General features: G+C 39.4%; 1 protein-coding gene, 1 long non-coding RNA gene and 1 pseudogene across 4 annotated transcripts in view; 2 read left to right on the top strand and 1 right to left on the bottom strand.

Moving 5' to 3' along the window:
- The window catches only part of LOC127492783 (uncharacterized), a 576,898-nt gene that overhangs the window by 422,745 nt on the left and 127,593 nt on the right, over positions 1-26,560 (bottom strand). The window lies entirely within an intron of this gene.
- On the top strand, positions 11,178-11,878 carry LOC100353272 (large ribosomal subunit protein uL30-like; annotated as a pseudogene).
- LOC100347491 (large ribosomal subunit protein eL32-like) lies at positions 23,089-23,584 on the top strand. Its single transcript, XM_070056485.1, has one exon. It carries the CDS (start codon positions 23,129-23,131, stop codon positions 23,525-23,527), a length of 399 nt encoding a protein of 132 aa, XP_069912586.1. The 5' UTR covers positions 23,089-23,128; the 3' UTR covers positions 23,528-23,584.

Genomic DNA, 26,560 nt, shown 5'->3' with positions numbered 1-26,560 from the left:
AACTTCTACTCCAGCTTCAGAAATCCTTTAGCACAGTCTTTCAAAGCTCAATGTGGGACGTGGGCATCCCTAGTGAAATCTGAACCACTGCTCACATCCCATGCCAGAGGTCTTAGATTCAAGTGCTGGCTCCTCTTCTGAGTCCAGTTTCTTGCTAATGAGCAGGAAGGAGCAGACATGGCCCAAGGGAAAGCAGCAGATGATGGCCCTGGGTTTCTGTCACCATGTAAGAGATTCAGATAGAGTCTCGGACTTCCAGTTGTGACCTGGCACAGCCCTGGCTGTTACAGGTATCTGAGAGTGAACCAGTGGATGTAGGCTCTTTCACTCTCTCCCTCTTTTTCTGTCATTCTGCCCTTCAAATAAATAAACAGATAAAATAAAGCCTTTACTTTAAAAAAAAAAAAAAAAAGATAATCTCTATTTAAAAGGCTCCCAGAGGTTATAGCCTAGAGTTCAGGATCACTCTTTGAAATGCAAAAGAAGAGCCTATACGAAATAGATGAATATACTTATCCCCAGGAATAGCAAATTTTAAAGATTCCCTATAAACATGCTCTCAGATGAGGCAACAGGACCCCATATCTCCAGTGAGAAGCCTAGTCTGCCTACAGGAATCAGTCATGATGACAAACAGTCCTTTCACTTTCAATTTAAGAAAACTGACAAATGAAAAGAGAAAATTAAGTAGCTAACAATTTTATTATAATGTGTCCAGAAAAAAACTGTCATCTTGTTAAAATAAAAGAGCTACAAATCTAGAGAAAGACCAGGGTGAAAAGGAAGAACTTATTTCTGTCACATACTATATATCCAAAGGATACAATTTTGGCCTTAGCAGAGAAACTCATTGGACACCTGTTCTCTGATATCAGAGTAAATCACTTCTCCCAGCATTCTCTCAGGCTGAGTGAAATATCCCCCAAACCCAGATAAACCCCTTACTCCCATTTCCTGGAGCACACTTCTATTTATGTTGTTTAACAATTTCCTCCACATCTAGAAGCTGATGCCCCAGATGCAGGATGCAAATTAATAAAAAGTTGGCCCTGAAACTTGTAACACCTCCTCCAACAGGTTCAGGTAGTGTAGGCTGACCAATCCAACAATGCCTCTGCAAAAACAAACAGCACTATTTCCTGAACTTGAACTCTAACAATGAAAGGTAGCCCCAAATGTCCTGGCTCCAACCAGGAGCTGCAGGTGCACAAAATCTCTGAATGCCACTGTGCAGCCAAAAGCCATCAAGACACAGGTCAGCTCTCAGGGAGTTCAAAGCCTGTTGAAGAAATTACATGTGCACAATTAATTGTATTGTAAGATAGAATGAATAGGCTATCACAGATATTCAAGTACCATGAAAACACTGACAGTAGGGAACATTTTATTGAAGAAATAGAGATGCTTAATAAAAGAATCAATATATCAGTCATAAAATACTTTCAGAAACTGTGGCATTGAGCTGAGATTTGAATTTTTACAAATTGATAAAAAGCAAATGCCATGATGAAATAATAAAAATGACACGAGTAAATAAAATGCTGCACTCACTTAATTTAGAGATTTTAATTGGATTAATTCTTTGATATGTACAGAGAAGAATAGTCAATGGAGGTAAGTTGGTTTGACTCCTAGTCCAGACCTGGTTTTCGTAGTATACTGAGCTAAGGAGTATGAACTTCATTTATAAGCACACAGAAGAGCAATGTTTCTGAAGGGGAATCACAGGTTAGGGTTTGTCTGTGCCTCCAGGACATCCTTTTAGTAACTGATAAAAAGGACATATTCTATAGGAAAGAGGCAGCAGGATCCGTAATGAAGCTATTGTGATGATCCAAGTGAGAAAGAATAAGTATCTGGACAAGTAGAGTGCCAATAGGAACAAAAAGAAGTCAAGACATAGGTCACTGTTACACTTAGAGAGCAACTTAGTTGTTTACTGATGTGCCTTATGCACTCAAATCTTGAAATTAAATTATAGCCTTAAGTTATAAAGTGGTGGAATATCAGTAAAAAATGAAAGTAATTTGACAATGTATGTGTTTAGAATCCATTCATGGCTGGTGCCGTGGCTCACTTGGTTAATCCTCTGCCTGCGGCACTGGCATCCCATATGGGCACCGGGTTCTAGTCCCGGTGGCTCCTCTTCCAGTCCAGCTCTCTGCTGTGGCCTGGGAGGGCAGTGGAGGATGGCCCAGGTGCTTGGGCTCCTGCACCCGCATGGAAGACCAGGAAGAAGCACGTGGCTCCTGGCTTCGGATCAGCACAGCACCGGCTGTAGCGGCCATTAGGGGAGTGAACCAGTGGAAGGAAGACCTTTCTCTCTGTCTCGCTCTCTCTCTCTCACTGTCTATATCTCTACCTGTAAAAAAAAATAATCCATTCATTATGTCAATGCAAATAAACAGGTTAATATGTTAGTACAAGGTTTATTTAGGTCACAATATGAGGCCTGGTGACTTTACATGGATCTTGGGAAGAGTTCCCAAGCGGTCAAATACTAGTCATAACATACATATTCCATGACAGTAAATTTTCCTTTACCATTACAGTGAATATACATTGGCTTGACTGGAAAAGCCAGGTGTCAGGTATGTGGAGGATGGGAGGTGAGGATGAATTTCTTGCAGTTTGGAGATTACTGTTTTTATAACATAAAATCACTTTCAGAATCAGGGTATACTGAAAAGAAAGCTACTGATAAAAAAATTCTAAATTCAAATTCTAGAAAAGGAAGGGATATATAAAGAACAAAGGATTGTGCAAGGTTGCCCCCAATGGCTAAGACAAAACAGAACCTATGTGCATTTCATTCAAGTCAAATTGACCTGGTAGATCCAGGACTCAAACTGGTACCCCAATATAGGATGTGGGCATCAGAAAAACAGAGCTGTCCTAACTGTTGAAATATTTCTAAAGACCATGTAGCCTAATTTTAAACAATATTTTCCACTGAAAGTTAAGGTTCAGAGACTTTAAATGGCCCACAGATGTTTTCCACTGTTTCAAGAACTAGGAATAAAACTTAGGTCTTCTGAAAATACAGTTCAGTATTCTATCCACTTTTGTGATTTGCTGATGAGACAGCTTTGACTGTACAGTACCACACAACTGCCTGACAAAGACAGGCATGGTTCAGCTGTCTGGTCTTCCTTATAGGGATACTGTCGTGAATAAAACTGCTATCTCCCTCACCAACATTCAACCAGTCTAGCTGGCCATCCTGTCCTGTTGATACTACTTCCAAACAAATTTCAAGTGTATCCCCTTTTCATTGCCCTGCTTGATGCTGATCCAATGTAGGCAGTTATCATATCATATTTTAATAACTACTGTAATTTCCTTTCCTCTGGTATCTCCTCCTCTAATCTAACCCCCTACTTGCTCTACATTCAAGATTCTAGTTTTGACTGCCTGTCAGTCAAAAATCCCCCATGACCTTCAGGTTAAGAGTTAAAGTGTACCAGATACTACTGACTCTGGCTCCTGATCATGTCTCACACCATCTCCCTATATGTCCCGTGTTCAATTTCCTGAACATGCTGTTCTGTTAACTTTCCTTAGAATACCTTCTGCCTCCTTATTACATAGCTGACTTACCTTCAACTTTCAAGATACCCTCAAGTAAAACTTTCTCAGGAGAGTCTTCACTGATTTTTCTCCAACACCTGGAAGTGTTAGATGTCCCATATCTAAGTTCTCCAAGCACCTTTGGCACACATCAGTCAATGCACTTACCTCGAATTCAATTTAACTATAAGATTACATGTCTGTCTCCTCCACTAATCTAATCTTACACTTCTTAAAGGCAGGGATCCAGTTTTATCTCTGCACCACTAGAATCCAATATACTAACTAAAAACATTTGCTGAACGAATGAATGAATGAACATCTATAAGGCAAATAAAACAAAAACTCATATATAAAAACATAACTTTTATATTGACATACATCAGAGAAATGATTTTGTTACACAAGCCTAACAGATGACAAAAATATATAAAGTTTTGAGTTTGTGTTCTACCCACTGCAAAAGAAAAAGGTATTTATGGATGAGAATTGTTTTTATAGGAATATGCTTTGTAGTGAACTTCACTGGCATTTTAACTGTTTTAATCTTAAAAATGAAAAGACCTGAGAAGGTTGAAGTCCTCAACATAAAAAATGTTCAGTTTTACACTCACAGTCCTACAATTCCACTTCCACACTTTTGATCAACTAATGAGATACCCGTTAGAGCCAGATATCTCATGAATACACAATGTGGAAGAATATCTTCTGTGATTATTGCTTTAGGCTATCGTCAGTGAAAGCGCTGTAAAATTTGGCTGCAGAAGGTATGAACTAATTCTAATACTAGAAGGACGCAAATGGAGTGGAGAAAAGCATCAATCAAAAGGAAAGGATGTGTCCCTGGCCATTTCAACTTCTATGGAAATGCCATAGCAAGTCTTCCTTTGATCTTTTCAGTGACCTTTTCAGATACTAATTGTTTTTTAATTGTCTATTAATACAAATATACGTTTGTCATTGCCCTTCCTGTGATACATTATAAGGTGTTAGCAAATCAAAATAAAGTTGATATTGAAGGTTTAATTGCACAGCTTTTGCATATGTTTTAATAGACAACACAAAACCTTCTCAGCAGGTGCACTGTGAGATGAAGTGATTTTTTTCATGAATAATTCATTTTTTATTAAAGAAAAAAAGCACTTCTGCTAAGATACAATTTGCAGGAATGTTTTTCAAGAGAGATCAGTGAAAATCTGAAGCTGTCATTGCCAATTTGTTTTAGCTCACTTTGCAAAAGGTCACACACTTGACACAATGGAAACAAAAGATGCCCTTTTCTTTTTGCCATGTCAACACGTTATGTTCTATATTTTCTATCAAAAATGCTTTTGAGATCTGAAGAGTAAGAAATTTTATGCTACCTAGTAAAAATTTATGCTATCTCAGAAAAAAATAAAAATTTATAAAACACACCCAATACATCAATTCCAGCAGAATTCTCTAAAGCATCTCAGAATCTCCTGCTGTCAAATATCCAGGAGAATTTATATAAAAAAGTCAATTTTCCTCTGCCTTGAATAGGAAGTTCTGTAATTCAAATCATAGCCCTATATAAATGATCATTAAGAGAGCTGTGATTTTTCCTTCTCTGAAAGATAACAGTCTCTCAAATGGGATTCTACATACATCATACCACTTCACAGCCATGATTACTGCATAAGGCAGGCAGAGCAGATAATAATTTCATCTTTAAGATAAAGAAATTTACAGCATGGAAGATTACAGGCCAGTATCCTCAGTGTCATTAGACTAAGTGCCTGGGTTCAAGTCTTTTTTGAGCTTTCTATTCAAACGTACCCTGATAGGCAGCAGGTACAGATAATGACTCAAGTACTTGGATCTCCGCCTCCCATGTAGGAGCCCTAAACTGAATTCCAAGCTCCTGGCTTCAGCCTGGCACACCTGTTGTGGGCATTTGGAGACTGAACCAATGGATGGAAAATCAATTGATTCTCTCTCTCTCTCTCTCTCTCTGCCTTTCAAGTAGTCAAAAATAAATTTTAAAATTAAAGAAAACATTTGAAGAGACTATATTCCTCATCTACTGATGTTAGATTATATTCCTTTTCTAGTATCAGAGCATTTTTTCTTAGAAAACACTATATATAGTAGTATTTTTATCTTACCTATTGCTTAATAACATTTTTAAAAATCAAAGCCCTGTGGTTTTTGGCTAGGTTTAACAATATAGGGCAGAGATAGAAAAATGAAGAATTCTTTTTAAGTATATCAAAGGAGAGAGAAAATTGACCTTTGTTTTTATCCAAAGGAAAAAAATAAATGCCAAGTAATATGTTAAAACTAGTAAAGATCACAATGTTCATTACAACTTTACCTAGTTGGCCTGATGCTGACAAGGTTATACGAAACCCTGAAGTCTTGGAAATGATTTTAGAAACCCTGCTGCTCCAGGGTGGAAAGGTGGCAGTGGTTACTGACGCTGACTCAGGTGGAAGCAGCAGGGATTGAACACCTTTCTTTTAACTCCAAGTTCTGAATTAGTTCCCATTATCAGCAACTCTGCCAGACAGCATTTTCTCATTTCCTTTCATCGTTGGTCCTCTATTGGATTCCTTTGCTTCAACCCTCACTCTTCCTACAGCCTCAGAAAGACAGGATGCTCTAACACCAATTCCTGACTACATTTTCTTGTTCTGCCATTCAGCACCATCAGAAGTACCAAAAACAAACTAGAAACAAGACCCAAAACCATCTCTCTTACTTTCCAGTCATTTCTATTTCTGTTTCATGGGTACTTTCTCTAGCGTTTGATTCTTAAGAAACATGTGAGCAAACAGAATCAACAACACAATAAAATATTTACTGAAGCCTGGATGTCCTATCTACTCACTTCTCATTTTACGCTTTCTGGATTCTGACTTCATGGAAAGAAGTCTTTAAAACTGAGCAAGAATTTCTAAAGGGTTTCTATTAGCCTTCTCTCCCATCTCTGTAAATCCAGATGAGAACTCTGTCACAGGACAAAAACAATTCTATAACGAGAAGCATGGCTTAGCCTTGTAGTTAAGACACCCTCATCCCACACCAGAAAACCTGAGCTCTACTTCTGTATCTGGCTCCTGATAGACCCCAGGAGGCAGAGTGATGACTCAAGTGACTGATCTCCTACTATTCACCGGGGAGACTTGGATTCAGGCCTCGGGTTCCAGTGTTGGCCTGGCACAACCCTAGTCATCACAGGCATTCAGAGGGTAAACTAGTGGATAGAGCGCTATCTCTCTCTCCATCCTCTCATAAGTTAATTAATTTTTTAAAATAAAGAAGATAAATCCTACAACTGGAGTGTTCTTATTACATCCATGCTCATTTTTACTTACTCCTTTTTGATGTAGTGCTATTTCTTCCCCCACTGGTATGTTTAGGACAAAACCTGTATCTCATTCAGCTTCATATCTATCATTGAGAACAAACATAGCACTATGTACTATCTTAGTTGGTGAAATAAATAAGGAAGTTAGGATGTAGGAGCATTTTATAATATCATTAACTAACTAGAAAAGTCAGAGAAGCTTTCCATTTGTTTACAAATGTAAAATATATGAGAAAATAGGAGTTCCACAAATTCTTGGGTTGTTTTGAGAACTCACACACAACTTTTAAAGGTCATTCAAATGTCCATACCTGTCAGATTCCTTATTTATTTCACCAACTAAGCAAGCACTATGTGCAAAAGACTCAGTTGGCATTAAGTGACACAAAGCTGGATGAGATACAGGTTCTGTCCTAAACATTCTAGTGAGAAAGATTTACATTCACAAATAACTCAGCATCAAAAAGAGGCACTGAGTAAGGAAAATGAGAATGGGTGGAATAAAGAGAACATTCCAGCTGTAGGTTTTATCTTCTTTTCCTTTTTTTTTTAATTTATTTGACAGATAGACAGTGAGGGAGAAAGACAGAGAGAAAGGTCTTCCTTCTGTTGGTTCACCCCCAAATGGCTGTCAGGGCCAGAGCTATGCCAATCTGAAGCCAGGAGCCAGGTGTTTCCTCCTGGTCTCCCATGCAGGTGCAGGAGCCCAAGCACCTGGGCCATCCTCCACTGCCATCCCGGGCCACAGCAGAGAGCTGGAATTGAAGAGAAGCAACCGGGACTAGAATCTGGCACCCATATGGCTTGCTGGTGCTGCAGGTGGAAGATTAACCAAGTGAGCTACGGCACCTGCCCTGTAGGTTTTATCTTATTTATTTTTTAAATTAATTTATGAGGAGAAGAAATAAATTGTGGGGGAAGGAGGGCCATCCACTGGTTCACTCTCTAAATGTCTACAGTGACCAGGGCTGGGCCAGGCAAACACTGGGAGCTGAGAATTCAATCCAGATCTCACACATAATAAATAAATTTACAATGAAGAAACCTGACAAACAATAGCAGAGCTAGGTAATCAATGTCTGCATCAACAGTCATGTTAAAAAGCATGTACCTGAATATGATGTGATGAAAATGGCACTTTATCTCTGTGGTCTTACAACCAAGAGGAGCCTCAGAAGGGGAAACCAACACCCTATATCAGACTACCTGGATTTGAGTCCCAACTCTACTTCCAATCCAGCTTCCTGCTAATGTGCACCCTGAGAGGCAGCAGATGACGACTCAAGTACTCAGGTCCTGGCCATCAACATGAGAGACCCAGATGGAGTTTCTGGCTTCTGGCTTCATCCTGGGCTCCAGCTGTTGCAAGCATTCTGATAATAAACCACCAAATAGAAGATCGGTGTGTGTGTGTCTGTATATGTCACTCTGCCTTTCAAACAAATAAGCATTTCTTTAAAAATACTGAGAGTAGATATAGAACTATGTATAGATATATGTGTTTGCATGCCTAAGTATTACTATGTTCTTAGACTTGTATCTACAAATCACAATCTTAAAAACTAATTAAAACTAAAACTTTAAAAAATCAAAAAATTTTCTTTTAAGATACTGAGAGTAAATTTCAGAAGTTCTCAACATAAAAATTGTTTGTTAAGAGTTGTAAAACAGTCAATTTCAGGAGATGGTAAGGAAACAATTCACTGTCTTAATTGGTAAATTAAGGAAAAAGATGTACTCATTTATCCCAACACGTGTAACTAAACTGTACCCCAAGTGATTCTGGTAACTTTGTAATACGTCAACTTGCCCAGGCTGAGTTATGTTTCCCCAATTCCCTTTCCTGTATGTTTTTGGTTAGATTGGGACACAAGAGATAGCTCAAAGCCCACCAGTACACCAGACAAATGAGGCACTTTTCTTGAAGTCAGGTTATTTGAGAATGCAGTCCAAAACAAGTGGTAAACTCCATATCTAGCTAAATGTCAGCAAGCAATTGATATTTAACAAACCAGTATCATAGGGAATGTTAAGAAGGAAGGAAATATGAAAAAACACAAGACACAATCTTTTGTAATCTAACATAGGGAGTGACAGTCCAGCACTTTTTCTGTATTCTGTTCCTTACACAAGAATCATTGGGTTCAGCTCACATTCAAGAGGAGAGGATTACACAAGGGTGTGAATGCTAGTGGGCAGGATGACTGGGGCCATTTAGAAGCTGCCTTTTGGCCCCCATTAGATTTCATTCTTTTACATGCAAAGCGCATGCACACACACACACACCACCTTCCCAGAATCTCCCAAACTCTCACCCTATCACACCACCAGCTCAAAGGCTAGAATATATCATCCTTCTAAACTAGGCCTTTGTATAATGATAATAAGCATCATTTTTAATTAAATATGCTTAATTTCCAAATCTAAAACTTGAAAAAATATTATTGACATCAGGGTAAACACCTCTTTTTTGTCATTAACAAACATTGCATCATCTATCATATATACATTGCAAAGTGAATATTTGAGTGCTAAAGAGAAGGAAACATTTAGAGAGCACTTAATTAACAATTGCAAGGCCAATTTATTAATCTTGACAAATGTCCTTATTAAATGTTAAAGCAAGCCAGAAGACTGACAACAATCTCTGAGGCTAGCTTCATAAATCAAGAATCAGATGCCTGATTAATATTAATTCTTCCATGTCATATTTTTGTGTGTATAAATGACATCTGTGACATTTTTCAACTAATATCAAGGAAGTAAAAAAAAATTATCATGCTCCCTACAGTAGTTGAAACCCTTTGAAGATACTCTTTCAACACAAATGAAAAGAAGCTCACTTCAAACTAGTGTAGCAGAAGAGGAATTAGAAACTCACTGGCTCACATAACTGGGAAGTATAAGGCTAGAGGTGGATTCAGATTCAAGGGGGGCCTCAAATGATGCTTTTAGAACTTCTTGCTTCAAATTCACTCCAGTTAGCTCTCAGAACCACTTTTCTGACAGTGTTAGGAAACTCACCTCCCTAGGCACCTATCAATCCATCAGATGACTACAGACTAAAAAGAGAAATCTAGGCCGGCACCATGGCTCACTAGGCTAATCCTCTGCCTTGCGGCGCCGGCACACCAGGTTCTAGTCCCGACCAGGGCGTGGGATTCTGTCCCGGTTGCCCCTCTTCCAGGACAGCTCTCTGCTGTGGCCTGGGAGTGCAGTGGAGGATGGCCCAGGTGCTTGGGCCCTGCACCCCATGGGAGACCAGGAGAAGCACCTGGCTCCTGCCATCGGATCAGCGCGGTGCGCCGCCTGCAGCGCACCGGCCATTGGAGGGTGAACCAACGGCAAAAGGAAGACCTTTCCCTCTGTCTCTCTCTCTCACTGTCCACTCTGCCTGTCAAAAAATAAAAAAAAAAAGAAAGTAATGTAGAGAGTGATCCATTACAAAACACCTATTTTAGAACAAATTACTCTTTATATTCCAGTCATTTTATTTGTCTGTTATGTTTTACTTAATGCCAAAGTTCATTTACCATCCAACACATGCCTACAGAATGCTAAACACCACAGCCAACAGCAGAGAGGACAGGTGTGTGGTTGGCACTAAGCTGTTCTTTTTTGTTAAAAAGATTTATTTTATTTATTTGACAGGCAGAGATACAGAGAGAGGTAGAGACACAGAGAGAGGTCTTCCATCCGCTGGTTCACTCCCCAGGTGGCTGCAATGGCTGGAACTGTGCCGACCCGAAGCCAGGAGCCAGGAGCTTCTTCTGGGTCTCCCACATGGGTGCAGGGGCCCAAGGACTTGAGCCATCTTCTACTGCTATCCCAGGCCACAGCAGAGAGCCGGATCGGAAGAGGAACAGCCAGGACTAGAACCGGTACCCATATGGGATGCCAGCGCTTCAGGCCAGGGCGTTAACCCACTGAGCCACAGCGCCAGCCCCCTCTAGCCTCATTCTTATGTCAGATATTACCAACTGATGACAGCATACTTTCCAGAGGACTTCAGCAAAAATTCAGAATCTTTCTCAACACAGTGATCCAGGTAGCTACTACTAATTGAACAAACAGATGGACCTTGAAATGAAGTCTATTCACCCTCCGAGGCCTAGAAAAAATAGGCAGGAAGATAATCTCATCTCATTTGGCAAAAAATATCACACATGATTAATGTCTACATTTGTGACACTCTGTAACACCAGAGGAGACCACAGACTAGGCTGTGATGCGAGCAGCCTTTGCGCGGAGGTTTTGGGGAGAGAATAAGGTCCCTGCTGCGCCGGAAACCCTTAAGAGAAATTTCACAGAGCTGAAGATCAAGGACCTGAGAAAGAAATTTACCCAAAAATGCTTCAAAAGACAAGGAGGAAGCTGATCCATGAAAAAGCTAAGCACTATCACAAGGAATACAGGCGAATGCAGAGAACTGAAGCTCAGACGGAGAGGATGGCAAGACAAGCTGGCAGCTTCTAAGTATCTGCATTTGTCATCAGGATCAGAGGTGTCGATGGTGTGAGCCCCGCAGCCCGAAGTGTTGCAGCTTCTTCCCCTTCGCCGGATCTTCAGTGGCACCTTTGTCAAGCTCAACAAGGCCTTGATTAACATGCTGAGGATTGTAGAACCATCTATTGCATGGGGGTACCCAAATCTGAAGTCAGTAAATGCACTAATTTACAAACGTGGCTATGGCAAAATCAATACGAAGTGAATTGCTTTGACAGATTCTGATTGCCTGCTCTCTTGGTAAATCCAGTATCATCTGCACAGAGGATCTCAGTTACCAGATCTACACTGTTCAGGATACTTTAAGGACCCATAACTTCCTGTGGCCCTTCATGTTATCTTCTCTCTGAGAAGGGATGAAGAAAAGGACCACCCAATTTGTAGAGTGTTGCTGGAAACAGGGAAGACCAGATCAACATGCTTATTAGAAAGATGAACTGGGGCCAGGGCCCTGGCTCACTTGGTTAATCGTCTGCCAGCAGCACCGGCATCCCATATGGGCACCAGGTTCTAGTCCCAGTTGCTCCTCTTCCAGTCTAGCTCTCTGCTGTGGACTGGGAAGGCAGTGGAGGATGGCCCAAGTACTTGGGCCCCTGCACTCACATGGGAGACCAGGAAGACACACCTGGGTCCTGGCTTTGGATCGGTGCAGTGCACCGGCTGTAACAGCCATTTAGGGGGTGAACCAATGGCGAACTCAAAAGGCTTCCATAGCCTTGGCAACTCATGACTAGAGCCTAGGGAGATTACTGACGCCATAAACAAGAGTGTCAATTTGTTAAGTCAACAACAGGAGTCATTGTGCACTTACTCCTCATGTAGGATCTCTGTCCTTAATGTGTTGTTCAATGTGAATTAATGCTATAACTAGTACTCAAACAATATTTCACACTTTATGTTCTGTGTGGGTGCAAACTGATGAAATCTTTACTTAGTATATACTAAATTGATCTTCTGTATATAAAGATAATTGAAAATGACTCCTTGGCTGGCGCCGCGGCTCAATAGGCTAATCTTCCGCCTAGCGGCGCCAGCACACCAGGTTCTAGTACCGGTCGGGGTGCCAGATTCTGTCCCGGTTGCCCCTCTTCCAGGCCAGCTTTCTGCTGTGGCCCAGGAATGCAGTGGAGGATGGCCCAAGTACTTGGGCCCTGCACCCCATGGGAGACCAGGAGAAGCACCTGGCTCCTGCCTTCGGATCAGAGCGGTGCGCCGGCCAAAGTGTGCTGGCCACAGTGCGCCGGCCGCAGCGGCCATTGGAGGGTGAACCAATGGCAAAGACAGACCTTTCTCTCTGTCTCTCTCTCTCACTGTCCACTCTGCCTGTAAAAAAAAAAAGAAAAGAAAATGAATCTTGATGTGAATCGAATGGGAGAGGGAGTGGGAGATGGGAGGGTTGCAGGTGGGAGGGAAGTTATGGGGGGGAAAAAGCCATTGTAATCCATAAACTGTACTTTGGAAATTTATATTTACTAAATAAAAGTTAAAAAAAAAAAACTGAGGTCAATAAAACTGCCCCTAACACTGTAGTGTGAATTAAAAGATCTAATGTTCATCATGTATTTTCCAACTGCCCAATGCCTGATGGAGTAAGTTATCAATAAATGAGAGATGCTTTTTTTATCAAAAAAATAAATAAATCTTTTTAAAAAGAGAAAAAAGAAAATGTGCATATATTGCTGTGTCCCTTACTCTCTGTCACTCTGCTTTTTTTTTTTTTTTTTTTTTTTTGACAGTGAGAGAGAGAGACAGGGAGAAAGGTCTTCCTTTACTGTTGGTTCACCCTCCAATGGCCGCCGCGGTCGGTGCGCTGTGACCGGCACACCGCACTGATCTGAAGCCAGGAACCAGGCACTTCCTCCTGGTCTCCCATGGGGTGCAGGGCCCAAGCACTTGGGCCATCCTCCACTGCCCTCCCGGGCCACAGCAGAGAGCTGGCCTGGAAAAAGGGCAACCGGGACAGAATCTGGTACCCCGACTAGGACTAGAACCCAGTGTGCCAGAGCCGCAGGTGGAAGATTAGCCTATTGAGCCGCGGCGCCGGCCCCACTCTGCCTTTCAAACAAATAAATAAATCTTTTTAAAGAGGAACACTGGAATCCTAGTGCTAGGGGTCAAATTCTGTTCTACTGTTCCCTAGGGTGGCCTTGAGGCAAGTAACTTCTCTAAAGCTGAGTTTCCCGTCTGTAAAATGGAGTAACAATGTTACCTACATCATTGTGAAGTTGGATAGACTAATGATATGCTATAATTCAGGAATAAATACTGTGTCACCTGTATCTAGCAAACAATAAACTTTAGAAATTATTTATTTTATTATCTTTATTATTATTGTAACTGTAATACAGTGGTCAGTACGACTCATTTGCTATTCTCAACTCCTGCCTCAAGAGTCAGGAGTGTAGGGTGGAAGGTGACGTGGAGATGGGAAAAGAAAGTAGATGGGAAAGAAACAGAGTGATGGGAGAAGAAACTAAACAACAATTATATTGCTATAAGATATAGCAGTGTAATACTGGTACATCGATATAAAATTGTTCCATAATTCAACTGTTATTACAATTCAAGCCCATATGAAAGGATTAAGAACGTCTTCACTGAGAAGATAAAATTTGAGAAAGGTCAGGAACATGCACACAATTTCAACAGACAGAAGGGTCAACATGAGCAAGCTGGAATGAAAGCAGAGGACATATCTGAAGAACAATGAGTCAGAGGTTATAGGAGTGAGTAAAGAAAAAATGTGAAAATACAACCTAAAGGGGAGGCTGAACCACATAGTTCTGCACTGAAAGCTTGAACATGAATAAAATGAAGTTATAGACTCAGAATATAATCTGGAGCTAAAAGTCTGCTTATAATAATAAGTCATGATAGAATTACTCTCAGGAACAATGTTGGCTGTTACCCTCAGCGTCAGACACAGTCAAATGTTTTTTATTCTTTTACTTAGAACTATAGTAAATATTGCTTTTATCTAACATTTTTAAGTTACAGAAAAAAACTTGTAACATCTAGTTTATTTCAGAATTTGCATAATGTTACTCTCATCTATCTTTCATTCTCTCAAATAATTACCAATAACAAGCAAACCATGTGAAAGATTATGGATAACTGATTTTTTTCAAGCATATTTATAATACCCATATAATAATCTAGAATAAGACCAACACCTTAAAAATCAAAAGACAATCTTCAAATATCTAGTCCTTTTAACAAGTAAGTATGGAGGTCTAAATTCTGCATTCAACTAAATAACACCAGGCTTGGATTTTGTTTTAAAGATTTATTTTAATTATTTCAAAGGCACAGTTACAGACAGAGGGAGAGGGAGAAAAAGGACTTCCATCTGCTATTTCACTCCCCAAATGGCCACAACAGCTGGGGTTGTGCCAGACCAAAGCCAGGAGGCTGGAGCTTCTTCTGGGTCTCCCACATGGGTGTAGGGGCCCAAGGACTTGGGTCATCTTCCACTTCCTTCTCAGGTGCATTAGCGGGGAGCTGGATCAGAAGTGAGGCAGCCAGGATTCAAACTGGCACCCATATAGGATGCTGGCACTGCAGGTAGCAGCTTTACCCATTATGTCACGATGCTGGCCCCTAGGCTTGGTTTTATAAAGACTTGAAAAGAGTTATATAAGTTTGTCTTCAAGGATAATCTTTATAAAGAATTGAGATACACATACTTTTTAAAATAATAACAAAATAAAACACCATGTTAAATTTCAAGAAGCAGCAGCTAACCATTTTGAAACCTAAAAATCTTAACACCCCATATCTCATCAACTATACTCAGCAGCCTCATTTTTTGCCAGTAAGAGAACTTTTTAACAGTCCTGGTTCTTCATAACACATGAGGGTAAGTCTGTATTCAGAAGCTACAGGTGCTGTCTCTTATAGGCTTAGGGCTCAAACAGCCAGATGGTTAAGCCTCTTTAAGTCTAAGTGAGAATATAACCATCCAACATGTACAGGTGATGGGAAAGGGAACTGAAAGTAGGTGTGAAGTAATAATGACAATGCCAGCATTCACTCAAAGTACTTTCCAAGGAATCTTTGTCCTGGAAGATGGCTATGACCCAAAATATCTATGGCCAAATAAACTGATTCTTTGGAAAAAAAAATCTATGCATAAGTTGTTATCTTCTGGAGATTTATAATGCTCATTAGCACTTGCAGAAGTTTAACAGAACTGTACTGTTCATACGAGAGTAACAAAAAAAGGTCTTTAACTTCACTTGACCCATAATTCCTCAAATTTGTTTTGCCACAGAATACTGCATTTCTTTTTTCATTTTCATTTCTTTTCTTTTTGCCATTTCTTTATTTCTTGGTTTGTTTTTTGTTTGCTTGTTTGTTTGATTTTATGTAGCAAGTACACACTTACATCTAAATAAAATCTTTCCACAGAACATTCTGTAGGGAAATCTGTAGTGAAGCAATCTAAAATACAAGGTTAATATTTACAGCAGGCAGGAGAGATTCTAACACTTAGCAATTAAGAAGTTCAAGTACAGAAGAAATGGATGAAAAATGGAATAGTCCAGGAGGTCTTACAAAGTAAATAATGATTCAAAGATAGAAATTTATGCAAACAAAAAGAAAGTCCAACTCACATGACAAGGAGCATAGCATGGTCAGAGTGAACAAACTGAGAGTCTGTAAAGATAACAATGACATTGATACCTGACATAACAGCTAATACTTACAGAATGTATAACATTCACCAGGTATTAGCTCAGTTAGCAGGTTAGATAAGTGCTGAAATAGATCAGGAACAAAGCTAGGACATTCTGAGTACTATCATACATAGTTATCTTTTCAGCAAAATCTCTGAGGAATTGAAGTGTTTGATCTTTCAGAAAACATTCACAGAAAACTGATCTCCAAAGCTATTTGTGAGATGCTATTTGTGAGAGGAGTATAAAATTGGTACAAACACAAAGCAAATTACAAGGCAGTGAACTGGAGGCAGGGGTTATAGGCAAGGAGACCAGCTGGCAAATTACCACACAAATTCACACGTAAGAGGATGAGAGCACAGAAACAGTAATGACCAAGGCAGAAAACAAAGAAACCATTAGATGAGAAGGTAGTTGTGTGTGATGGCGATTAACAGAGTGATAATCAAAACTAAGAATAGTTCAGACCTCTGAAACAGGGTCTTTAAAACATAGGATTTGATACATTAAGGCCTATGAAGTTGGTATTATTAATTATATGCAACATTTTACTGCAGAGAAAATGAACACATGATATATATGATCTCTGTCCTTAATGTGCTGTACATTGTGATTTAATGCTATAACTAGTACTCAAACAGTATTTTTCACTTTGTGTTTCTATGTGGGTGCAAACTGTTGAAATCTTTACTTAATATATGCTAAACTGATCTTCTGTATATAAAGAGAATTGAAAATGAATCTTGATATGAATGGAAGGGGAGAGGGAGAGGGAAAGGGGAGGGTTGCGGGTGGGAGGGAAGTTATGGTGGGGGGGGAGCCATTGTAATCCATAAGCTGTACTTTGGAAATTTATATTCATTAAATAAAAGTTAAAACAAAGTCAGACTCAACGATTTCTTATAGAAAATGCTAGGCTTTTGCATGAAGTAAGTCAATCAGATAAAAGCAGGTGCTAGACTACTGAGAAATATGTATTTATTTCTTTTATTCTTGTAATATTAACATGGTAAACTAAAAAAGTTCAAATATATGTAAAAGTACTAAACATTTTTAATTACTTCTATGCCTCTGATAGACTTTTCTCTTTTCAATTAAATTCGTGTGGACACTGTGGTGCTTTAGGTTAAGCCACCACTTGGGACATCAGCATCCCACATCAGGGTGCTGGTTCAAATCCCAGCTACTCTGCCTCCCATCCAGCTACCTGCTAATGAGTCTGGGAGGCAACAGATGATTGCCCAGGTACTTGAGTTCCTGCTATGTGCATGGTAGAACTGGATAAAGTTCCTGGCTTCTGGCTTCATCCTGGCCCAGCTCCAGCTATTACAGGCATTTGGGGAACAAACCAGCAAATGGAAAATCTTATCTGGGGTAACAATAGTTCACAATGATGCATTAAATACTATATGAAGAACTAGAAGAGAGGAGCTGGAAATGTAAAAGTTAATCACTTTACTTGACTACTTTATGCTGAGATATTGCACATTGCCAATAAAAATGTGCATATATTACATACTAATCAAATATGTGTATATGTATATATCATTGGAAATATTGCTCTATAAAGAGAAAAAAGGGACTTAGCTGATATTGTCTGTTGTTTATACATTACTTTGACATTTTTCCCAAAGAACCTTTTATTTAAGGAATACAAACTTGATGCATTTCATAAATACAACTTTAGGAACATAATAATTCTTCCCACCGTACCCACCCTCCTAAACACATTCCCACCTCTTTTCCTCCTGCCTCTCCTATTCCTAGTTTTAGTTTTAACTAAGGTCTATTTTGAATTACCTTTATATACAGAAGATTAACTCTATGCCAAGAAAATAGTTCAACAAATTGTATGAAAAAAAAACTGTTCCTCAACAGTTGAGACAAGTACCGTTCAGAGTCATTGCCTCTCGAACTTAATTTCACTTTTTTAAGCATTATTTTTTGAGAAACTTAATTAACTTTAAAGAAGAACCCAAGAATGATACATCATTTGCAAACATTTAGACATAACTATGACTTATGAGATTTAAGAACATCCTACACTTCATACACTGAAACAAAGGAAATCTTTGAGAACAAGTTTTACTATTAACTCATAGTACAACTCTTTGAGGACAAAGGTCCTGCATGGGAGGTTAGTGCACAGTGTCTCCTGATGTTAATTTAGCAATTAACATCCTATGTATGATGTCAGTGATAACCTGAGGCTCTTGACAGGAGTTGTCTAGGCTATGGAAGCCTTTTGAATCTACGAACTCCTTCAGTTTGTAGATAAAGCCATAAGCAAAGTGGAAGTTCTCTCCTCCCTTCAGAGAAAAGTACATCCTTCTTTGATGACCACTTCTTTCCACTGGGGTCTCATCCACAGAGGTTCTTCATGTAGGACACTTTTTGCCACAGTGTCTTGGCTTTCTATGCCTGAATGCTCTCATGGGCTTTTCAGCCAGACAAGAATGCCTTAAATGCTGACTCTGAGATCACAGTGCTACTTACAGCAATTGTCATTCTATAAGTCTGCTGTATGGACTACTTCTCATGTTAGACCATTCACTCCTTTTTATTATTATTTTATTATTTTTTATTATTTTATTATTATTAACACTTAATCCTACATATATGATCATTTTAACACTTAATCTATCTACATGATCACTTTAACACTTAATCCTATCCATATGATCAGTTTGACATTTTAAATGACAAAACATTTGGCCATCTCTGATAGCCTAGACCCATAGTATATGTATTTTAATAAATATTAAGTTCAAAAAAATTTTTTGAGTTTCTAATATGTAGGGGTTCCAAAAAGACTGTAGCTTCTGGCACCCACAGAGCTAACAATCTTATAAGCATTATAATTATTTAATGAATCAAAAATAAGACAGAATATACCATGAGCCATGCTAGAGATAGAATCAAAGGAGTTTCACAGGATACAGATACCTCTTTCATTATAACAACTGGTAAAAGCTTTATAAAAAATGCAACTTTTTAAAAAGATTTATGTATGTATGTATGTATGTATTTATCTGAAAGGCAAAGTGATTGGTGGAGAAGCAGAGAGATAAAGAGAAAGAGATTGATTTCTCATCTGCTGGTTCACACCCCAAATGCCCACAAGAGCCAGGGCTGGGCCAGTCCAAAACCAGGAACTCCAGATCTCCAACATGACAGGTACCATCATCATCCACTGTGCCCCCCTCCCCCGGCTAGGTACATGAGCAGGAAAAGGAAGCACGGAGTAGCCAGGACTGCAACCAGGACTCCAATATGGGATGTGGGGTGTCCCAAAAGCTGCTTGATTTGCTATACCACAACACCCTCCCCAAGAAATGTGGCACTTTAACTGGCTCCTGAAAAACAAGAGTATTCTGAGCTGCCAAAATTAAAAGGAGGCATATGTGATCTAAGGAGAAAACTAAGATGAGAAAAGGGGAATGAAGAACCAGAGTCCCATCGATTTGAATGTATAAGGCCTACACATAGAAGGGTGAAAGAAGCTGCATGAGTTATCCAGGTCCCCTTTCAGAATGAGGTTTTTTTTTCATTTTATTTAAAAAGGAGAGTGATAAGGAGGGAAGGAGACAGAGAAAGAAGAGATAGAAAGAGAAAGGGGGGAGAGAGAGAAAGAGTGAGAGAAAGAGAGAGAGAGAGAGAGAGAGAGAGAGAGAGAGAGAGAGAAATGAAGGACTTTTCCCTCTAGCTTGTGGGGATGCTGCCAGCATCAGCCCTGAGGTCAGCCCTCTCCAAAAATATCCTTCATCTGACAGAACTCTTAGACCGAGGTCACTCTCCCATCGTGGGCCAGCCCACATTTATGATTGATTGATGCAGATGTGCAAACGCCCTCATTGCAATGCAAACCAACTCTAAAGGTCTTCTCAGCTCCAGAGCTCCCCCTCAACTGAGGACTCCACTGAAACTACAGCAAAGGCCACCTTCTTCTGTCAAACAGCCTCATCCTACTGAAGGAGTCGATCCCAACAGTGTCCCCAAATCAACTTCCTGCACATTAGTATCCACCCAAGTCCTTCTTAGGGAAGCCAACCTATGATAAGAAGCACCGGTAGGAATTTCTGATTTTTACCATGGAGTATATAAATCATCACATCCTTTGTCTTCATTTTATCCCCTAAAATACTTCCAAAATTTCATAAATAGAAAAAAATTAGAAGTGCTATATGTTCAGTAAAATTGGCAGATATCTTCAAACACAAAATAGGAACAAGGAGGATAGAGATCAATGCTCTTAGCAAAATGATGGATGGTTAGACACTACAGCCCACAGAAGAGACTAATGGAACAGCAGTTTTTCTCACAAATCCTTATGATACTTCAGGGTCTGAACTTGTATCCCCTAAATTAAAATGCTGATGTCCTTATCCCCCCTACTACCTCAGAATATGACTATTCTGAAAAGTAGAATCTTTAAAGATGCAGTCTTGGGGGGGGCTCTAATTTGACATGACTGGTGTCCCTAAAAGAAATTAGGACATGGAAACATATGCAGAGATAATCAGCTAAAATCACAGGAAGCAAATAGCCATCTGCCAGCCAAGGAGAGAGGCCAGTCCTGAAGACATGCTGATCTCAAACTTCTAGCCTGCAGAAATGTGAGAAAACAGATTCTGCTGTTTGAGCCAGGAGCTTCTTCTGGGTCTCCCATGCAGCTACAGAGGCACAAGCACTTGGGCCATCTTCTACTGCTTTGCCAGGCCATAGCAGGGAGCTGGATTGGAAATGGAGCAGCCAGGACTTGAACCAGAGCCCATAGGGATACCAGTGCTGCAGGCCAGGGCTTTAATCCACTGCCCCACAGTGCCGGCCCTAAATTTTCATTTTCTTAAAGTGGCCCATGAGCATTTTAAGTCAGCACTACAAGTGACTTCAAATATAAAATCAGAAAAATACAAGCTATTTTAAATTTCACAGCACCCTTTCAAAATGGTTGGTATTTAAACACCCACATGCTCCATATTTTAACAAACCACTGTCCCGGTGATGAATTTCCACGTTCACTACCCACTGTCCCCAGTGACGTGTATCTAGGTTTATGTACCTATTGGCCCAGTAATGGACTGTAGGTTCATCTACCTGCTGGCCCAGCAATGAACTCCATGTTTATCCATCCCTGTTCAGGTGACAGACAGCCAGGCTGCTCCAACTTTTTCTTTCAAAAATATTTCTACAAAGAAAATGAGAATAGGAGAGAAGAGAATCCCCTCCCCCCAATTTCCCTGAGATAGGTACTCAGATGTAGAAAGGTAGGGGTCTAGTGTACAGTTAATTGAACCTGAGTACATTAAGTCAGATTGCTCTCCATGACCACCAGAAATGCAAGCGTCCTCATGTCTTTACTTCTCAACAGCTATTACCTATCGATGGTCTACAATTTAATCTAACATTAAAATCTACCATTTTAAATCATGGTTCAATGTTGTTTTAATTTCAAACTATTGGATCACATCTCAGCCTTTTGGCTAAGATCAAGTGTAAACTATTCACCATCCTGCAGGCAGTGGCTTTACCCCTACGCCACAGCACTGGTCCCCAAATGCTCAGTTTTTAAGAGTAATAAAATGAGATACATAGCATAATATTATTTATGTAAATTAAAAGAATATGCACATGCAAAATATTATGCATTTAGAAGGATATGGTTAAATCAAAATGAATAGATTAGGGGCTGGCGTTGCGGAGCAGCAGATAAAGCCTCCACCTGTAACTCCTGCATCATACATGGGTGCCAGTGCGTGTCCCTGCTCTCCACTTCTGATCCAAGACTCTGCTAATAGCCCAGGAAAAGCAGCAGAAGATAGCACAAGTGTCTGGGCCCCTGCCGCCCATGTGGGAGACTCAGGGGATGAACATCCTGACTCCTGGCTTCAACCTGGCCCAGCCCTGGCTCTTGTGGTCATCTAGAGAGTGAACCCATGGATGGAAGATTTCTTTCTCTGTCACTCCCTCTCTCTCTGTAACTCTTTCAAATAAATGAATCTTCAAAATAAAGTAAATATATCAAAACATTACAAGACTTCCCACAGAGAGAAATGGAAGAGGGACATGAGAGACAAAAAAAAAAGAATTAGCGGAAGGGAGACTTTGAATGGGCCAATGTGGAGAAACAGCCAACGACTCAAAAATATGACTATTCAATCAACAGCACTTAAACTTAAAAAAGTCCATATGAATGAAATTGAAGCCCTGATTCAAAGCTACATCAAATCATCTCCTCTCCTTTGGGATACTTATAGTTGAAAGGATACTTATAAATTTTTTATCATTGTATAATGGTCTTTTATTTTATATCACTGTAAGAATATTAGGATATTCATAGTTGAAAGTGAGGAACCATGACATTATAATCAGAAAGGAACATTTATTTTCAAGTGGAAAATTATTTTTCTATTGTTATGCCAGATCTCCTCTAGGTAAGCTTTTCTGTTTGTTTCCTTATTCCTAAGGACTTTGAAAAACTGAATATTTATTGAATTAGTAGTTCTTAGACCTGCAAGTTTGAAGGACTGGTGAAGTTCCAAAGTAAATATTTATGGTCTGACAAAGTGTTGCAAACATTTTAGCTAGCCAAGTAAATATATCTTATTTTATTAAAATCAGTTCCAATGCATGTCTATAATTACCACGACTTCTAAAATAAAGGACAATGTAAACTCTAAAATAAAGGACAATGTAAACATTAAGAAGAATCTACTCTCAAAATGAAGCATGCTTCATAAAATCAAACACAACTAGTTTTATGCAAAGTATAAAACAATATCCTTATTTTTTCTCACTGTATTATAAACTAGTAAAAAAAGTCAACATAAATGAAACAGCATTTAGGAAAAACTGAATTAGAATATATCAATTAAATCAAATATTCTAGAAGTGTAATTGTTTAATATAGGCATAAAAGGAAGAAATATGCTTCTTTACTTAAGGATTAATAAAATTTAGGAAAGTATACTCAAAAGATATTGCATCTTGCTTCCTCGGCGCTGCCTCCGGAGGTGGCTGCCTTCTCCTTGGCACCATGGCCGCCCTCAGACCCCTGGTGAAGCCCAAGATCGTCAAAAAGAGGACCAAGAAGTTCATCCGCCACCAGTCGGACCGCTATGTCAAGATTAAGTGGAAACCCAGAGGCATTGACAACAGGGTGCGGAGAAGATTCAAGGGCCAGACCTTGATGCCCATCATTGGCTACGGGAGCAACAAGAAGACCAAGCACATGCTGCCCAGCGGCTTCCGGAAGTTCCTGGTCCACAACGTCAAGGAGCTGGAGGTGCTGCTGATGTGCGACAAATCCTACTGTGCAGAGATTGCTCACAACGTCTCCTCCAAGAACCGCAAAGCCATTGTGGAGAGAGCGGCCCAGCTGGCCATCAGGGTCACCAACCCCAACACCAGGCTGCGCAGTGAAGAAAATGAGTAGGCGGCTCGGGTGCGCATTTTATTTGTGTTTAAATAAAACCTTGAAAACCGGGAAAAAAAAAGATATTGCATCTTGCTAATATATACACTAATAGCTAATATGGAAATGTTAGAAATCATAAAATAATTTTCAACTGTATCTCAATGTTTCATCTTCCAAAAAATTCTTCTGAAAAGAACCTTGACATTATTCTGACATTAATACCAAAAATGGCAGCAAAATCTCTAGAAAATATGTGGTTTATCTTTCAAAGTTTGAGCAATCACAAATAGCTCGTATTATACCACTCTTCTATGTGGTTTTATTTTTAGATCAAATTGATCATTTACTGATTAATTTATTGCTGAAAAATGAATCCACTAAGAAATTAATCTGCTTAACTTAATTTTTGTAAATAAATAAGATATCCTAGATTCACCTTCAAAATAGGAAAAGGTTATTCAAGTGATTATGAATGCTACTTAAAAGAGCCAGTAAAAGACTGCTGAAGAAACCACAAATAATTCATTAAAAACAAATTCTTAAATTTAAATATATTGATGAAATCTTTTTTCCCTCCAACCAAATTGTCAAATTTAGGTCAATATTTTTGATAACTTTTTTAAAATTTTTACTAATTAAATTGAAAAGAGACAGAGAGAAAGCTACCATCCCCTGGTTCACTCCTGCAGTGCCTGCAAAGGCCAGAGCACGGATGTACATTAGCAGGAAGCTGGAATTAGAGCAGAGTTGAGACTTGAACCCAGGTACTAAGGGATATGAGCATTCCAAGGAGCATCTTAACCACTATGCCGAACACCAACTCTACTGAAAACTTTTCAGAGCTAAATGATGAATAGATAGATAGATAGATAGACAGACAGACATGGGAAGTGTACAGATGAATAATTCCATTTTGTGCTAGTATAAATACTGAATATTGTCAGTTTAAAAAATTGATGAATTTTTACACTGAAATTCAAAACTTCTTGAAACAGTTATTTTTATTAAAGATTTGAGACTGACAATTTTCCTCTTCAAGTTTAAATGCTCAAAATTTCATATAAACATGAAATTGTTAGAAAAATTATGATATTAAATAAAGTTGTGAGTACATAATGAAATCAGGTTTTCATATAGTTTATATTCCAGACATCTCTTTAATGTGTGAGAGCCAAACTTGTGAAGCTCAATGTGACAGGTGACCTTCATTCCATAGTCACCCCAGTCTGTCTAACTTTTTCCCAAAGCAGAATGATAATGCTATGCTCATATTTGAACACTTCATACTCAAAATTTGTAAGATCAAAGAAATAGACTGCCGAGTGTATTATGCCCTAGAGGAGTGTCAACTCAGGATGAAAAAAAAACCCTTCTAACAATCATAGCATTATTATTACACTTTGAGTTCAATTTTAACAGAAACTGGTGACAAAGTCAAAGCTGAAATGCCACCAAGGAATTTTGAATATATGTAGACAAGTTCTTTAAAGTTTCACATGCCACTTCTCTAATCCAGATCACATATCTCACCTACAATTCCCTTCCATTTAGTCTTTGTTCATCAATGGTTATCCTCTGTCTAGGCCCAATACATACCCACAGTAGAAAAAATAAGCGGGGAGCGGGGTGTATTTGTGACATGCAAACCAAATGTATCCCCTTGGCTTAGAAGTCTCCCATGATTTCCCATTGCCATTAATTAACATGATTCTAAAATCATGCTTGTGGCCCACAAGACCACGTGATCTTGCCCTATCAGTTTCTAAAGTTTCACATTCCATGCTGGCATTCCTTCATTTTTCAACCACACCCTACTTCCTCTTACTCCAGTTTCTTGCACAATTATTACCTCCATCTGTAGTACATTCCAACTCTTTCTCCTTTCACTTACTCTTAGACATGCTTGTGTTGAAATCAAGCTGCACTACCTTAGGAATGCTTTTCCCATGCCCTAGTCTCTCTAAGTCCCCTGTGATAAACTCAGATTTCCCTGCAATTTGTCATCATGGTACTTATCATCCTTGCCATTTCTTTCCTGGCTTCCTCCTACTCAACAAAATAGTGCACACAAAAGGATGAGGGATATGTCTATCTTCTTCACTGTGGCTCACCCTAGCAGGTTCCATGAAATAAACAAATGGCCAATAAATGAATGCTGCAGATCAATAAATAAATGCGAAGAATTTATGTGATATAGGACCAGAATTGTGGTGCAGCAGGTTAAACAGCTGCTTGTGACACCAGCATCCCATATCAGGGCACCAGTAGCAGCACTCAGCTCCTCTGCCTATGACCCAGCTCCCTGAGAATGCACCTGGGAAAGCAGAGGAAGATGCCCAGCTCCTGCCGCCCATGTGAGACACCCCAGTGGAGTTCCAGGATCCTGGCTGCAGCCTGAACCAGATCTGGCCATCATAGACATTTGGAGAGCAAATCAGCAGATGGAAGATTACTCTCTTTGTCTCTCTTTTTCTCTCTGTCGCTTTGTCTTTCAAATAAATAAATAAATCTTTTTTAAAAAGAATTTACATAATAAATGAAAGTGTAGGAGAAAAACTAGACTGAATTGGTCTTAACTGATTTTAGCTCAGAAAATAACTAGAAGAAAGAATAATAAAGATAAAAGCATAAATTAATAAAATACAAAATGAACAAAAGAGAAAATGAAAAAGGTTAAAACTGTTTATTTAAAATTTTAATAAAATTGACACAGTCCTAACAAGATATAATAAGTAAATATCAATGTCAAAAATGAAATAAGGACATCAATACAAATACTAAGAAATTAGGGCCGGCACTGTGGCGTAGCAGGTAAAGCCGCATCTTGCAGTGCCAGCATCCCATATGGGCGCCGGTTTAAGTCCTGGCTGCTCCACTTCCGTTCCAGCTCTCTGCTATGGCCTGGGAAAGCAGTAGAAAATGGCCAAGTCCTCAGGCCCTGTAATCACGGGGAGACCCAGAAGAAGCTCCTGGCTCGTTGCTTTGGATCAGCTTAGCTCTGGCCATTGTGGCCAATTGTGGAGGGAACCAGCAGATGGAAGACCTCTCTCT

Source organism: Oryctolagus cuniculus, chromosome 14 (genome assembly GCF_964237555.1).
Source record: "Oryctolagus cuniculus chromosome 14, mOryCun1.1, whole genome shotgun sequence".
In the NCBI taxonomy this organism is placed as follows: Eukaryota; Metazoa; Chordata; class Mammalia; order Lagomorpha; family Leporidae; genus Oryctolagus; species Oryctolagus cuniculus.
This window is presented reverse-complemented; position numbering and strand designations above follow the sequence as displayed.